The 16,233-nt window shown below is 30.2% G+C and overlaps 2 protein-coding genes across 3 annotated transcripts; both read left to right on the forward strand.

Moving 5' to 3' along the window:
• Nucleotides 1–270: 270 nt before the first annotated feature.
• Nucleotides 271–1,988, forward strand: LOC100242344 (protein kinase PINOID 2). Its single transcript, XM_002285008.4, has 2 exons — nt 271–852; nt 1,010–1,988. The coding sequence occupies exons 1-2, from the start codon at nt 299–301 to the stop codon at nt 1,866–1,868; spliced, it is 1,413 nt and encodes a 470-aa protein (XP_002285044.1). The 5' UTR covers nt 271–298; the 3' UTR covers nt 1,869–1,988.
• Nucleotides 1,989–9,938: 7,950 nt separating this feature from the next.
• On the forward strand, nt 9,939–11,286 carry LOC100264626 (early nodulin-93). Of its 2 annotated transcripts, XM_002285016.3 has the most exons (4): nt 9,939–10,450; nt 10,660–10,721; nt 10,842–10,917; nt 11,078–11,286. In XM_002285016.3, exons 1-4 carry the CDS (start codon nt 10,360–10,362, stop codon nt 11,170–11,172), a joined length of 324 nt encoding a protein of 107 aa, XP_002285052.1. In that variant the 5' UTR covers nt 9,939–10,359; the 3' UTR covers nt 11,173–11,286. The 2 variants fall into 2 exon arrangements, with proteins under 2 accessions (XP_002285052.1, XP_059596663.1); XM_059740680.1 differs by having other exon boundaries at nt 9,996–10,450; nt 10,842–11,286.
• Nucleotides 11,287–16,233: the final 4,947 nt, after the last annotated feature.

Raw genomic sequence — 16,233 nt, forward strand, 5'->3', positions numbered from 1 at the left:
AGATTGTTTTTCAAAAACAGTTCCTAAAATAGAGTCAAGCTCCTTCATTATGCATTTTTTTATTCTTGATCGTAGAATGATTAACTTTCTTTTAAGGGTTAGGTTAGAAATGATTTCATTGGCATGATAGATACATTATAATGTACTAATGGCAAAGCTGTGATATTTAGTAAAACAAGGGCGCAATATTGATTCACGTTTCTGAAATTCAATTAAGAAAGGCACGAGCCTATAACTTCAGCTCTTATATAAAGCCTGGGAAAGCAATAACAGAAGCGCATACGCATGTTCCCCAACCATGGCCACCGTAACCAGAGACGATTCCGACTACGACAGCAGCTGTTCTTCAATCACGGTGCCCGACTCCAGCCGGAGCTGGATGAGCAACCTCAGCTTTGGCAGCCGGAGCTCCGTCTCCGTCTGTTCCTCCGCTGACACCTCCCACAAGCCTCACAAGGCAAACCAAGCCGCCTGGGAAGCCATGAAGCGGCTCCGGGGCGAGAAAGGGCGAGTGGGGCTGGACCACTTCCGGATGCTCCGGCGGCTGGGAAGTGGGGATATCGGTAATGTTTATTTATGCCAGATTCGGAACCCGGTGGTGGGGTTGCCGCAGAGCTTTTACGCGATGAAGGTGGTGGATAGGGAGGCTCTTGCTATAAGGAACAAGTTGCAGAGGGCTGAGATGGAGAAGGAGATACTGGGTATTCTTGATCACCCCTTTTTGCCTACTCTCTACGCTGAGTTTGATGCTTCGCACTACTCCTGCTTGGTTATGGAGTTCTGTCCTGGTGGAGACTTACACGCTGCTCGGCAGCGACAGCCCGGAAAGCGGTTTAGCATTTCTTCAGCAAAGTAAGTTTTCTTTTTACATATGTTTGTTTGGAGAAAGGGCTCAGAATGTGTAGCATTGTTCATGGTCTTAGAAGAAAGATAAATGCTAACCAAACGATGCCGTTTGCCTTGAGTTTAATATATGACAGACTACTGACTTAGCTACATAAAACCACAGGTTTTATGCTGCAGAGACTCTGGTGGCTCTGGAGTATCTCCACATGATGGGTGTTGTTTACAGAGACCTCAAGCCCGAAAATGTGCTCGTCAGAGAGGACGGCCACATCATGCTTTCGGACTTCGATCTTTCCCTCAAATGCGACGTGGTTCCCAAGCTCCTGCGACCAAAGCCAGACCAAGAAGCCACTGGGAAGAAGGTGAAAAGCTCGACACCTTCTTGTGCTACACCCATGCAGCCAGTGCTCTCCTGTTTCTCGGCCTCCAACAAGAAAAAGAAAGGTTCAGTCAGAACAATAGTAGCATCACAAGCTGATGACGTCCAAGAAATCGATCCAGAATTGGTGGCTGAACCCATCAACGCTCGATCCAAGTCCTTCGTAGGCACCCACGAGTACTTAGCCCCGGAAGTGATCTCAGGACAAGGCCATGGAAGTGCAGTGGACTGGTGGACTCTCGGGGTGTTCTTATACGAGCTTCTCTACGGAAGAACACCCTTCAAAGGTGAAAACAACGAAAAAACCCTCATCAACATTTTGAAACAGCCCTTAACCTTCCCAAGAATTGGAGTTAGCAGTAGCAAAGAATTTGAAGAGATGGTCAAAGTCCAAGACCTCATTAGCAAGCTTCTGGTCAAGAATCCCAAGAAAAGAATCGGAAGCTTGAAGGGCTCCGTAGAGATCAAGAGGCACGAGTTCTTCAAGGGTGTGAACTGGGCATTGATCAGGTCAGTGAAACCACCAGAGGTCCCCAGAGACCATCTCCAGAAGATCATAAGGAGTAGAGCTTCCTTACCAAAGCTCAGCAAGAAAGAAAGAGACGCACCATATCAGATCCCTCATCATTTTGACTACTTCTAACTGTAAATATCATGTATGAAACATGAATGACTACCAAAGAAAGAGTTGTTCTATGAGAGTGATGTTAAATTTTCATTAAAATTATTTTGTTATTATTTTTGTTAAATTAAAATTATTATTATTATATCCATAACATTCCATTACCTTAAAAATAAAACAAATGAAAGTACTACATTCTTATACATTAATCACTTGTAAAGTCAATAGCTGCCAACATAGATGTAATTAAGAATATAATTTATACCAATTAATTAAATAATATTGATGGACAGTTATAAAAAGCATAGAGGGGAGAAGCCATTATTGTCTCAATGTGAGCCTCATGAGAACTCATGAACTCATGTGGTGACAATAATTACTTCCCTCAATGATGAAAAAAATAATAAAAAGCAGTACCCATTATTCTCTCTCTACAAATTTCTTTACCTTTTACTCGTATGGGCACTTTCATGTCCACGCATTCACATGTCCTTTTTAGTTTTTACCGCTTAAATAAAATAAAAATAAAAATAAATCATTCATCATGATTCCTCTTTTTCTCAAATTTTCTATTTTTCTTCTTTAATAATTAAATATTTTAATTTTATTAAATTCTGCTATTTATTTGTTTTAGGAGAGTGATTCAAGGATCTTAGACATAATTATTCTAGTACTTTAAAATTCATATAAATTTAATCTAGTACTTAAAAAGATGTGACTAAATTTATTTAATGGAGCCCAGACTTGACCAAGATTTCTAAGGATTGTTTGGCAGAGCTTCCTCATGAGTGTATCTGCAAAGGAATGAGAAGCACTGTAACACACTAATAGAGAAGCAAAAAAATCACTTAGAAGATTTTGAGTAAGCATGTGAAGTCCACACAGATGGTGGAAGAATCATGAGATTCAATAATATCAATATAGAATTGAGCTGAGCTGGTGAATGTGTCACCAAATATTAATTTCTATTTTTGAAATAAAATAGAATTTTACATTTTATTATATTAAATAATAATAATAATAATACTAGGGCATGGTTGAGAGTTGAGGGCTAATTAATAAAGGTGAACAAGTACATTGCATTTGGCTTAGGGTTTGAAGAGATTGCCATTGTGTTTGTTGTACATATAATTGAAGCATGTTAGCCTTCTTCGCCCCCACTTAGGCCCCATAATACATGGTAGTTTTGTCCTTGATCATATTCTTATTCATTTATATTATATAAATCCCATGGCCACCACATCATGCCTGTAGATGAATATAGTCCATTAGTGAAATATCCATCTTTTTTTTTTTTCTTTTTTCTTTTTTCTTTTTTCCATCTTTAATGATGTGTTTGATACCAAAAGTGTTTCAAGGTAAAAAGTTATCAACTAAACTAGTCATTAGGATCGGTGATAATGGCATGAAATTAAGTACCGGCTTTGCCAAGATATGAAGTTATTGATCATCGGGTTTATGACCCATTGTCACCTTTGGAATGAGAAAAGGAGAAAAGCTAGGATGGCTTAAAAGGTGAGTATGGAGTTACAATAATTCTCGTAGAAAAAAAAATACTATCTTTAGTGGGTCTTTTAAAGTTATATCTATAGTAGTTCTAAAATTTACGTGATATTATTCAAAATTATTCATCTTCTTTAAAACCCACCTAAAAATTAACCGGTGTCTAAGCTGTGATTCGAATTCTGATACTAATTTTTTTTAATTGAGTTTTGACCATTTCATTTGAAACCTAATCGATATCCTACCTTTTATTATATTTGAGGTCATTGGATTAATTAAGAGAAATATTGTTACACCCCAATAATTCGATTTCCTTAAATTAGACAATTAGAGGCAAAAATCAAATAAGATGGATCAATAATTCATACTCAATTGTGAAATTCAACTTTGATAAAAATGAGATATGACTTTCAATTAATGATACGAATTAGACATAAGTTAATTTGTTAAGCTACTCTAGAATTCAAAATGAATTAATTTGAAATATAGGTTAGACTTATGGTTGTAAGTAACAGCTACCTTGCATCCCTAGACATGGTAATAATAGAAATAGGCCTTGAGAATTCTGGTTTCAACTACATGCATCATTATCATTATCACCCATGATAGCATTATATTGGATTCAGCACCAGTTCCAGATTTGAATAAATGTTAATGAGTATAGTCATGATTTTTTTTTCCTTTTTCCTTTTTTTCCTTTTATTTATTTATTTATTTATATTCCAAAACCATGAATACAAAATTGATGCTACAGAGAGAAATTAGTGGAAGAGATAAATCTTGTCAATAATAAATTCACTATTTTTTTTAGATGATTTTCATTTTTTGTTCTGTAAACCAAAAAATAAAATAAATTTTAATGGACATGTAAGAAGAATTTATTGAATTATTTTATACTTTCTTTTTCCTTTTATTTTTCTCCAGTTTTGTTTTTTTGGTAGTTGCAGCTTTAGACTTTTTGTGAACTTTTTAAGATAAGGTATAAATGGAGTCAAAAGGTTTTTGTCTCTATTATTTAAGAAAATAAATTAAATAATATTTAGCCTGATGAGAAGGTATCTGGGAGACCGTGTACTGTTGACAAATCAATTATTTTCTATAAATTATTAAATTCAATTCTTAATAACAGAGAGATACAATGAAAGGATAAGAAAATGTAGGCCAAACCTTTTGATTTAAAACAAATATTTTACCCTTAATTATAATCCTTTCATTTTTGCACTTTAATCCGTATAATATTTAAGAAAAAGTGTATTTTCGTAGACTCATATAAAAAAATTCATAAAATAGGAATTCAAATTTATAGAACATCCAATTCTAAACAGTGATTTTAAAAATAATTAATATTTCATATAATTTTAAGTTAAAGATATTATCTTTGATAATTCAGATAATATTTTTTAATGATATAAATATTATCTTTTTTTTCAATAACTTTAGGAGATAGAGTGTTACCATTTCATAAATTGAAGAGTAAAATGATAATTTTTGAATATGAGGGGGGAAAGTATAAAACATGTCGATTAAAGGGTAAATGATATTTAACTCAAAAATATATTAGTTCTATTTATATAAGACTAAAAAAATAATTACCCCACTTCGAAAAATGGTATATATTCCCAAATAATTGTGATGGAATCATACCCACAAATTAGGGTAATAATATGGGAGTTTATTTTGATGTAATTTGATCTCACTGTCCCATGTATAAGCAAGCATTAAGAGCTAAATAATGCAAAGAAATCATAATTTCAAATAATCTCATATTTCTTAATCCTATCACTTTTTCTTTGTAAACCTAAAATATAATAGAGAGATTCCTAAAATATTTTCTTATTAAACAAGGGAATCTATTTTTATAAAGAAATGTGAATTTTAAAATTTTGATATATACACTCTTTGAAGAAGTTCATAGAATGTGTAGTTGGGTTAATTTAGAAATTTAATACGATTTTTAGTAAGTTCATCTTAATTCAAATTTTAGCAAGTTAATTTTTTATCTATTCAAGTTGTTCTTTGCATATGCTTCATTGGTGCACATGACCCCTAAATATCATCACATGATTAAATTTAAATTCCAAATTTAACTTTTAAGAATCAAACATCCTCTTTGATCCTAACCCAATGTATGTTTTAAATTTTTATTCTATCCATAGGTTACGTTTCATTCTTCAAAATTTTGAAAAAGAATTATAAAAAAAAAAAAGAAAAATAGAAGAAAAGTAAAAGTTGATGAAAAAAAATAGTTTGAAGGTAAAAAATTATTTTTATTTGCTAGTTCAAATTCATTTAATTTATTTTAACTTATCAATATAAAGATTAAATAATTTAAATATATAAATTTTTTTAACTAATTTTAATTATTTTTTATATTTTTCAAGAATCAAATATGATCATAGTTATTCAAATAAGAGATTCAATGAACCACATTGTCTTGTTGAGTCGAAAAATCAAACAAAAATTTCAAAACATCGATTTAATAGTTGGTACCATACATCTCTATTCAATCTCAATCGTTGAATGTCATGAACGAGCCATAACAAAACATTAATTCAAATAATTCTTTGGTGTCCTATCTTTAGAGTCGAAAAATAATTTAGTTCAACCCCTTCCAAAGCATGAAGTATGAAGTATGAATTTGAAATGTGGGTTAGACTTACGGTTGAGTCACAAGTCACAACTACCATCCATCTCGAACAAGGTAATGATAAAATGGGGCTTGAACGCTGGGTTCAACCATATGCATTATCATCATCATAATCACCCATGATGGCGAGATATTGGCTGGGTTCATCAGCAGACCCAGGTTTGAATACCATGTTCATGAGTATAGTCATCATTTTCTTTTGCTTTTCCACACTCCTGTTACTGTGGCAGTTATGCCGCTCTACCATTTTGGATATTATTCATAATAATGAATACTTTTATCACACAAAGGATTAATTATGAAAAGATGAATGATAGTATAGGAAGAGACTATTGGTGGCCACGATTGTTTAGGTTACTCATTGACCAATCCAATAGGCTAATTGAATTTAGTTGGTTTTAATTAAGTTGAAACCAATTAATATTGCTATATTCATTAAACCAAATCAATTTGATTTTACATAGGTTAGATTTGGTTTGGGTTGATTTATTTAATATGGGTTAAAATTAGGCTTATCCTTATTTTAGAAAAGTGACAACCTAAAATTTGTTCACTTTTAGAATATTATACGTACAATTTTTTTACATGAATTTATAAATATTTATAATTATAATTACACGACAATATAAAATTATATTTCATATAATAAACATACAGAAAAGGTTCATCATGACATAAAATACTAAACATCAACTATGTTTAAAGATTTACATGACATGAAATAAACTGAAGAAAAGAAACCAAGAAAATAACAAATTCCTAAAAATAAAAATAAAAAATGCATAGGATGAGTTTTGTTAGAAGGGGTCTTTGATAAGTTGCACACTAGTTATTGGAAGAGAAAAGTTTTATACTAATTCAGTTGATTTTCGATTGGGAGAGACCAATTGGTTGGACTAGTTCCTTAATTGGTTCAACCAATTTGGGATACCTTTCAATCAATTACATCTAAAAGTGTAAAAATACCTCTAATATTTAGTTTCAAGTTGTTGATAACTTATGTAACTCCTTTAAAAACCTTATTAAATCAACTTAGAAATAATTAGAGTTAAAATTTTTGAATTAAAACACATATTCATTCTATGATAAAATTTCAATTCTAATCTTAAGTGAAAATGAAGAAAACAATATTGAAGTGTACAAAAATTGTTTTTTGACCTAAGTGTACTAAAGAAAACAATGTTATAGATTTCTTAGATACAGTAAGTTTTCAATGGATCTACATCTTCATGTCATTTAGTTTTCTTTCAAGATTACTTGAATTTTCTTTACAATTTGTCATTGAAACTTAAACTTCACTTGATTTAAAAATATTGATAACTTACAAATTGAATTGAAATATCCATTTTTTTTCAAAATAATATATAAAAAATTTATTCATTCGTGTCTCCTTGGGCTTTAAGTAAACATGTCTAACCCCTATAAGTTTAAAATTTTATCAAATGTCTTTTTTATATTTTTATTTATTATTTTAAGTGACCGCCCCTCTTTTTAAAAATTCGGAATTATTTGATAAAATTTAAAATTAATCAAGATCAAACATATTTAACCAAATTTTTAGGAGAGGTGAGTGAAATTAATTCATCCATAAAATTTTGAAAAAGTCAACTTAATTCAATCCAACTAGATTCCATTTTTCTATTTTTTTTGGATCCATCAATTTACTTAATAATATTAAGTTTGCATTTTATTCAATTTTACTACTTTCACCATATAGGTTATAAATAAAATAAAATAGTCAAGGTAAAACATGAAGTGGAAAATAGAAGTATAAAAAAATATTTGTAGATATCAAAATTTTCCTTTAAATAAAATTATGAGTTTATTAATTCAATATTTACTTCATCTTTTATGTTTGTTCTATAAGATAGTTTATATATATATATATATATATATTAATTTAAAGTAGACTATGAATTGGATTTGGGCTTGCTTCCAATCCACTTAAGTTGGAGCCTAACTTGGGCAATCATAAAACCCATATCATTTGGTTCGTCATGAGAAAAAAATATTAGTATATGGTAAAAATTATCTAAAAATTAATATGTTTTTAAAGTCATATTAACAAATAAAATTAGAAAATATATGATAACAAAGTTTACTAAATTTTATTTTTTTTAATTTTAATTTTTTTTACCTTTTATTTTCTTTAATTTTGACTCTCTTTTCTTTTACTTTTCTTCAAACTTTTCATAATTCAAATAAAATGAAAAAAAAAACTTGAATAAATAGGAAAATTGACTATAAGGATTGGATTTATTTTTTTATTAGGAACCTAAATCCAATTCTTATAATTTATTTTTATTTATTCAAATTTATTCAAAAGGAGTCAACATAAAAATAGAACTTCTTTCATGGTTAGCTTAAAGTTTGTCCAAATTTATTTATTTTCTTAAATTTTAATGGCTAGAGTAAATTTGTGCACATTCCACCTTTTTTTTAAAAAAATATTCAAAATCATAGTTATTAATTATAACTTTAAATTTAAATTTAAAATTATATTTAATAACTATGATTTTAATGATAAATTTAAAATCATAATTAGCCATTAGCTATGATTTAATGTTTTTTTTAAAATTAAATCATAATTACTAAATACGGTTTTGTGACATAGACCCGAAAAATATTTTCGGGTCATGTCATGCTAAGTGGGTCGGTTTAAGATTCGACTTAGTAGAATTTTTTTTAAATACATTATTTTTTTCTCTAACCTCGATAAAAAGTGTGGGATAGAATACCTTTTGACAAAAGGTAGATAATCGGGATCATTGCTTTCGGTTACAATTTTGTTTTATAGCAAAATTTGTTTCGAGCACAACAGACAGCGATACCAGGCTTCACCCATGAATGGTTGCCTTGGAAAAGACTCCAACAAAAAGAGAATCAATCTAAAGTTTGAATAAAAGTTGTATTCTTTCATCAATAATTACACCATTTAGGAATCTACAAAATAAAATATTTTTTTTTGAATTTAATTCAACCTTGTGGCCATTCATTAAGGGATCGGGTTCATAATCAATACTTATTACTTAATCATTTAAATTGATTTTAGGTTAAATTATACTTAATTTATTGACTTAAAATTTATTATATAATTTTTATTTTAAATATTAAAATTATTTGATAAAATTAATTTAAAATTTACTTTAAATTATTAAATTAACATATTTATCTTCACAACTTATAATTATGGTAAATGAGATTGAGTAATATTGAATGTTTGTAGAGTAAAAAGAAAAGAGATAATTAGGATAAATAAAGGTTAAAAAATAAGGTGAATATGTTTGTTTAAAAATAAGTTAATTATTTTTACTTATTTAAAGTTATTTTTTAGTTTAAGTTATACTATTAAATTATTTTATCAAATATATTTAATTTATTTAATAATTTAAATTAAATTATTTAATCACATTAAATTGTAAAGTTAATTTATCAAATACACTCACAAAGTAGAATATAACAATTAATTTAAAAAAATAAAAAAAAGTAAAAAAAATTAAAATCGAGAATTTATTTACTTAAGACTCCTTTCATTTAATCTCTTACTTACAAAAATTAAATAATTTAAAAATATATAAAATTTTAACTAATTTGAATTATATCCATTTTTGTAATATTTATATGGTTAAATCAAATAGAAAAAAAATAATTTTAAAAACATTTTTTTTCCTTCTAATTTCTAAAAACTAAACACACCCTAAAAAAAGGTCTTCAGTATTCGATGAAGGGTCTAAAGCTTGGCAACAGGTGGCATTGTGTCAAATCAAACACAGCAGAAAGTGGGTGAGCCAAGCACAGTCCAAGTGTCTAAACGCACCACGTATCGTGGTGAAAACAGAAACCCATCAATCTGAGCCCTTGGCTTGGGACACATGCCCTCATCTCATGCACTGCTCGAGGTGCATGGATCCAAAGCACATGCAATCGCCTCTGCCCATGGTTTTGAGGCTACCTTTCTCCTAAACCACCGGCCTCCTTTAATCTGCACACTGCACAGAGAAATTTTGCCTTTTTCAAAAAAATAGTAAACACATTTTCTTTTTGAATTATGTGTCACTGACTTTGTTTTGTTTCCTCTTTTACCAGAGAATGCCCATTGTTTTCTGCCTTGTTACCATTCAATCTACAGTTGCCTTAAATCAATCGAGTAGTGAAAAGAAATGGGAGCTAAAACAAGTGTCTGAGACGTTGGAATCCAGCTGAAAACCATCAAAGTTTCTGCCCAACAAAGCACCTGAGTCTCATCTCTCTCACCAAATCCTTTCAAAGTGCCCTTATATATACCAAGCACTCCCCCAAAGCTTCTCCATTACTTTCCCTCTCTGCAACTCCTTCAACTTTGTGGTGTTATCTTGTGCAATTATGGCAAAGAATGTGGCTGGGTCTCCCCTTGAGAGAAATGGGTTGGCCTCATTTGACCAAAAGCTGGCCATGGCCAAGCGCTGCTCTCATGGTATACTTCACTTTCTGCTTTCTTTCTTTGGTTTAAGCTTTTTCCCCTTTCCTTTACTTCGATGGCAAAAATATTATTCCAACACAATCCAAGGGTCAAGATTAAGGGTTTGGTGGGCCTGTGGATCAAGAATTAGTATGCAGATTTTTTAGATGAAAACATAGGCAAATGAATCTGAGTAATTGATTATTGTTTTGGTGGGTGATCAGAGGGCGTAGTTGCAGGAGCTAAGGCTGCAGTTGTTGCCAGCATTGCCACTGCCATACCCACTGTAAGCCTTCTTCCTCCTCTTTGCAATATGAATTAATGACCAATACACCCATTGAGATAAAACCTTTTGAGATGGCAATTTTGACATTTGAAGCTTCCAATATTGTTGTTTAACATGCAGATGGCTAGCGCAAGATGGCTGCCCTGGGCAAAGGCCAATCTCAATCACACTGCCCAAGCTCTCATCATCTCTACAGGTTGGTTTACATTTTTATCATTTTTTGTATGCCTCATAGTTACAAAACAAAAGATCAAAATAAATAAGAATAAGATACGAAAAATGAAACCTAAGAATATATACGATAACACGTGCATTTTGATAGTGACAATATTACTAAGACTTTAATTGAATGACAGTGGCAGGAGCGGCCTATTTCATAGTTGCGGACAAGACAGTGTTGGCGTCGGCTCGCCGCAACTCCCTCAAGAAACCCTGCTTCTCCGACGTATGAATTTGAATATCTAGTATTGATGTAAACCCAGCTCTCTATAATCCATGAGCAAACCTGTTATGTAAATTTACCATCTTCTAAGTACTAAATAAACGTGTGTTTCTGTTCTAAGCAGTCATTGAATTTGTGGTAAAAATCAGTTTCTATGAGTAACTTCAATTCAAATTAGGCTTAAACCATTAGAAATTTGGGCCAAAACATGGATCATAGATAGATGGATGGATGGATAAGTTAAGAATGACCAACTCAAATTCAAAGTTTCAACCATATTGGGCCAAAATATGGACCACTTTTGTCCTTCTAAATTTTGGTAAAGAGAATGAAAGAAAAAGAAATAGGAATGAATCAAAACTAAAATTAGAAATATATATAAGAAATTAAAGGCGGAAAATGTTATATTGATATAATATATGTTGTATGTAATAGATAAAAATATTTTATTTTTTTACATAATGTTCTTAGAGATGGATTTCAATAAATGAAAAATTAAGAAATAATATATAAGGTTAAATTAATTGGGAAGGTAGAATCTTTATTGTTGAGGAGTAACTTCCCTAAAAAATTTATGAACTCAAGCATCATGGGATTTCAAAATTGGAAGTAAACAATGAAATGCAAGGGAAGAGAATTTCATATCATCTCAATGGAATTTGGTAAATATTAGAAGATAAAAATTAATTATCGTGTCGTACATATAGCTCATTTGAATTTAAAATTTTAATCAAACTAATAGTTAATATTCTAATATATTATATGTAGGTTGTTATAAATGGAATTAGAGTTGATCTGATACGAGACTTTATTTGTTAATTTATCCCCTATAAAAGATATTTGTTTGTTTGAGTGGCTTTCATGGGATATAATAAGGATATTGTATGTGTATGAATGATGAATGTAAGATTATAGGAGAAAAAGTTTCTGATACTATATATATAATGAACAAACTCTTTTAATTATGTATACATGTTTTAAAATCGTAAAAGTCTATTGAGTTCAAAGCAAAACATTATATATACTAGCTAGAGGAAGTGAGTTATTACAAAATTGTATTAAAGACAATCTTTAACGTTGATGTGGACACAAAATGATATTACAATCAATTTATTTCTAATATTATATATATAATGAACAAACTCTTTTAATTATGTATACACATTTTAAAACCGTAAAAATCTATTAAGCTCAAAACAAACATTATATATACTAGTTAGAGGGAGTGAGTTATTACAAAACTGTATCAAAGCCGATCTTTGATGTTGATGTGGACACAAAATGGTATTACAATCAATTCATAAGGATATTTGTCTATTTGATTTTACAATTCCATAGGTTTAGATAAGGACGTCATATTAGTATAGGGAGTGATTGTGATATTTTAAATCGAATAATTTTTTTTTAACATTATATAAATAATGAGTTCCTTTTAATTATGTACACGTATTTCAAAATTATAAGAATTGATTGAACTTAGAATAAACAAGAGGGAGTAAATTCTTTATGATATATTTAGATAATCATAATAATCATGAATAATTACTTTGTTAGAAAAGGAAGATAAGGATCTGAAGCAGCATGAACGGATAAATATTCTTGAAAAATGACCCCTATGCTTTTTGTTCTTTTTTGGTCTAATCTCTTGCGAGGATGTGGATTCTCTGAATATTAGTGAAATGACCCAATTTTGACAAGAGACACATGGAGATCATAAAAGAGTGAGGCTGCATCTTAAGGTTTCTCGAGTGGAATGTTCACCTTGTTGGCTAAAACATTGATGATCAGGGTTCCCCTTGTCTAATCCAAGGTCAACAGACAAGCATCCACAGCTGGATTTGGAGATAATGGTAGTATTGAGCATAAGGGTGAGGTTTTTTTTGTTTTTTTACAACTTGTGCACTGAAATAGATTCTGGCAATTAGAATAATTTGTCAAAAGCCCTTTTTCCAATAATGCATGGGAATTTCAGAATCATGTAAAGAAGGGCAACCTAAGTGTGGAATTTGTGTAGCATACATGCACTCATCAGCTCCAATAGCTTTAAAGGAGGCATAAAGACCGAGCCCAAGAAGACCGATTGCTGAAACTGGAATTTCAGAGGCACTGATGTAGTGATGTGTGTGCAGCCGTGGACCACATGTCCTGGTTGCCGGTTGGGGATTGCTACTGCTCGATAGTGACATGTAGAGCTCAGAATTTTGTCAGCAGGGCCATTCTGATACAAATGCCATGCGCCTAAATTGATTCGAATACGTCACTGAAGGTTGCATAATATACAGTCTCTGGATTTGCAGCAGTTGAATCCACATTTTTTCTTTTGAAGAGCTCGATGACAGTGTGAGTAAGAGACTAGCCATCCTGCTAGCATTTTCTGTTCATAGTGATTTGCATGGCTTATTCTCCCAATTAAGAAAAAATTATTTTGAAAATAATTAATCGCATACAAGTACTACTTTAACAATTACTTTAAATTTTAAAAAATGATTTTTAAGATTTATCCTATAGTTACGTGTGTTTGATAAAACTTAATACTTATTACTTAATGAATTTAGTTAATTTTAAATTAAATTATATTTAAATTATTGACTTAGAAGTTATTACTTAATTTTTATTTTTAATTATTAAAATTATTGGATAAAATTAACTTAAACTTATTCTAAATCATTAAATCAATATATTTATTCTCATAAATTATAATTAAGGTAAATAAGGTTGAGAAACAGTGAAAGTCGTGGAGAAATAAAAGAGATCGTTAAGGTAATTAAAACAAATTAGGATAAAAAAGTTTAATGAATATATCATTAAGTTATTTTATCAAATATATTTAATTTACTTAATAACTTAAATTAAGTTATTAAGCCACTTTAAATCATCAAATTGGTTTATCAAACACCGGCTTAATTTTTATTAAAAAAAAAAAACTGTTTTAGAGTATTAAATACATTTCTAAATCTCAAATGAGCTCTTGTAACTTTAAAGTGCGATATTCCAAATTTCTATTCACTTGCAAAATGATCACCCCTTTTCTTTTCTTTTTTTTTTTTGTTGTGGGATATTATTATTATTATTATTATTATTATTATTATTATTAAAGATTTATTTTTCTGATTTCCTCCATTTCTCTCTCTTTTTCAATACTTACTTTTCAATGAAAATTATGAAAAAATAAATTATACAATTACATGACCTTTTATTTATCTCTGTGAGGGTGATTGAGCTCAATATATTTGACATGTAAAACATGAAGGAAAAAAAAAGTGTACAGTTACATGACCTATGATCCATCTCTGAAAGAAGGATTGAACTCAATATGTTCTGACCCTGGCCATTTGTTGTTTCTTCATTCTTGATCTGACCTGCAAGAATATTGGACTTGTCCCAAGGGCCTGGCCCAAGACCCATTTGCATAAAGCACAGGGAGAACAGGGAGAACCAGGGCTTTACCAATGAGACAAATTTGGTTGGAAATAGCCCTCCAAAATTTTACTTTTGGAACAAATGAATATTATTAGTTATTTCAGAATAATTTATTTGTGCACATGTTTTGATGAATGTTTAATGCATTTAAATGTTGTCTTTATAAGCATTTTGACTTATTAAACACATTAAATATGATTTGGGTAGACGAGAATCTACAAAAGACATAAAATATGTATTCTTTGTGACTTAAATGGTATACAATTAGTGGTAAATTTGGACAATTTAGCAGAGGTTATAATATTACATTACTTTCCAAATAATAGAATAACTTATTTTAGTTATTATAATTGGATTCTAAGGTGAATGTATTAATGTACATGTGTTACCATTAATCGGATTTATAGAAATGTGTATTGTAAATGCTCTTAATTCGATATGTATTTTTTTTTTGGATTAATATGTTGCGTGTATTCTTTGAGTTTTGTTAAATTAATAATTTTTTTTAAGTTGATTTAACTCAGCTTGTATTGAAATGGATATTTAATATAGATACCATGATATTTAGTATTTAAGACGCTTAATATCTTCTTAAGTTATATTAAATTAATGATCGAATTTAATTCACAGTCATGATAATTCCATTAAGTTGAAATTTAATAGTTATATTAAGAAATATATCAATTTATCAAATTTTGTGATCGGATTAGGCATCAAATTCTAACAACAAAAAATCAACTTACTGGGTTTGTATACTTGGGAGCAAATCAAGTCAAAGAAGCAACAAACAAACGGAAGATCTTTGATTCTAAATATAAAAGCTCGGTGAGCTTAGTAGGTAAGATTTCTTGTTTTAACCTTTGTTAAGTGAATTGAAAGTAGACTTTTCCAAAACACAAATTATATGACAAAACATACTAAGATTGATCTATACAAAAAGGGAGAAAGTTCTTCCAAAGAAAGTGGAGGTCAATCATGTCCTCTCTATAGATAATATGTAACGGTTATACCAAGACCATTTCCAGCTCAAGAGTCACGTGTTATTATATTAGAGGTTAGGTTTATTAGTTATTCAAACTCTCTATTATATAGTTTTTAATTCAAATGAGACATTTCTTGAATGGACGATATTTAATAGCATTATTGTTATGAATAAAAAAAAGTGATAGAATGAGTTCAATGTGGGTAATCTAATCACAATTATTAAGTACTATGATATTCCATTGGGAGGTATATCCTGCATTCATTTGCATAAATCTCTCATAATCATGGAGATTAGGGTACGACTAATTATTTGACGAAGATTTGGCATTTGATACTATCAATTATTTCACAGAAATGGACCCTTTGGCTGGTGGTGGTGGTGGTGGTCCATCAACTCTAGATCCCCAACCCATTTTCCTTATTTCACATGTACTCCACATAATTATTGGAGTCACTTGAACCCAATCGGACGTGAAGATGGGTGAGGTGTGTGGGCCTAATAGATCATGATACAGTAGTGCTGGAGAGTATCATAGATTGCCTTTAATAATGTAGAGATTTTTGATAGATTCCAATCATGTACGAGCGTACCTAAATTAATTAAATTAGATGAATGTTTTGATGATCATCACTTAATGTGCGCCTTTTTAAAAAAAAATTATAATC

This window comes from Vitis vinifera, chromosome 11, assembly GCF_030704535.1.
Source record: "Vitis vinifera cultivar Pinot Noir 40024 chromosome 11, ASM3070453v1".
Lineage (NCBI taxonomy): Eukaryota > Viridiplantae > Streptophyta > Magnoliopsida > Vitales > Vitaceae > Vitis > Vitis vinifera.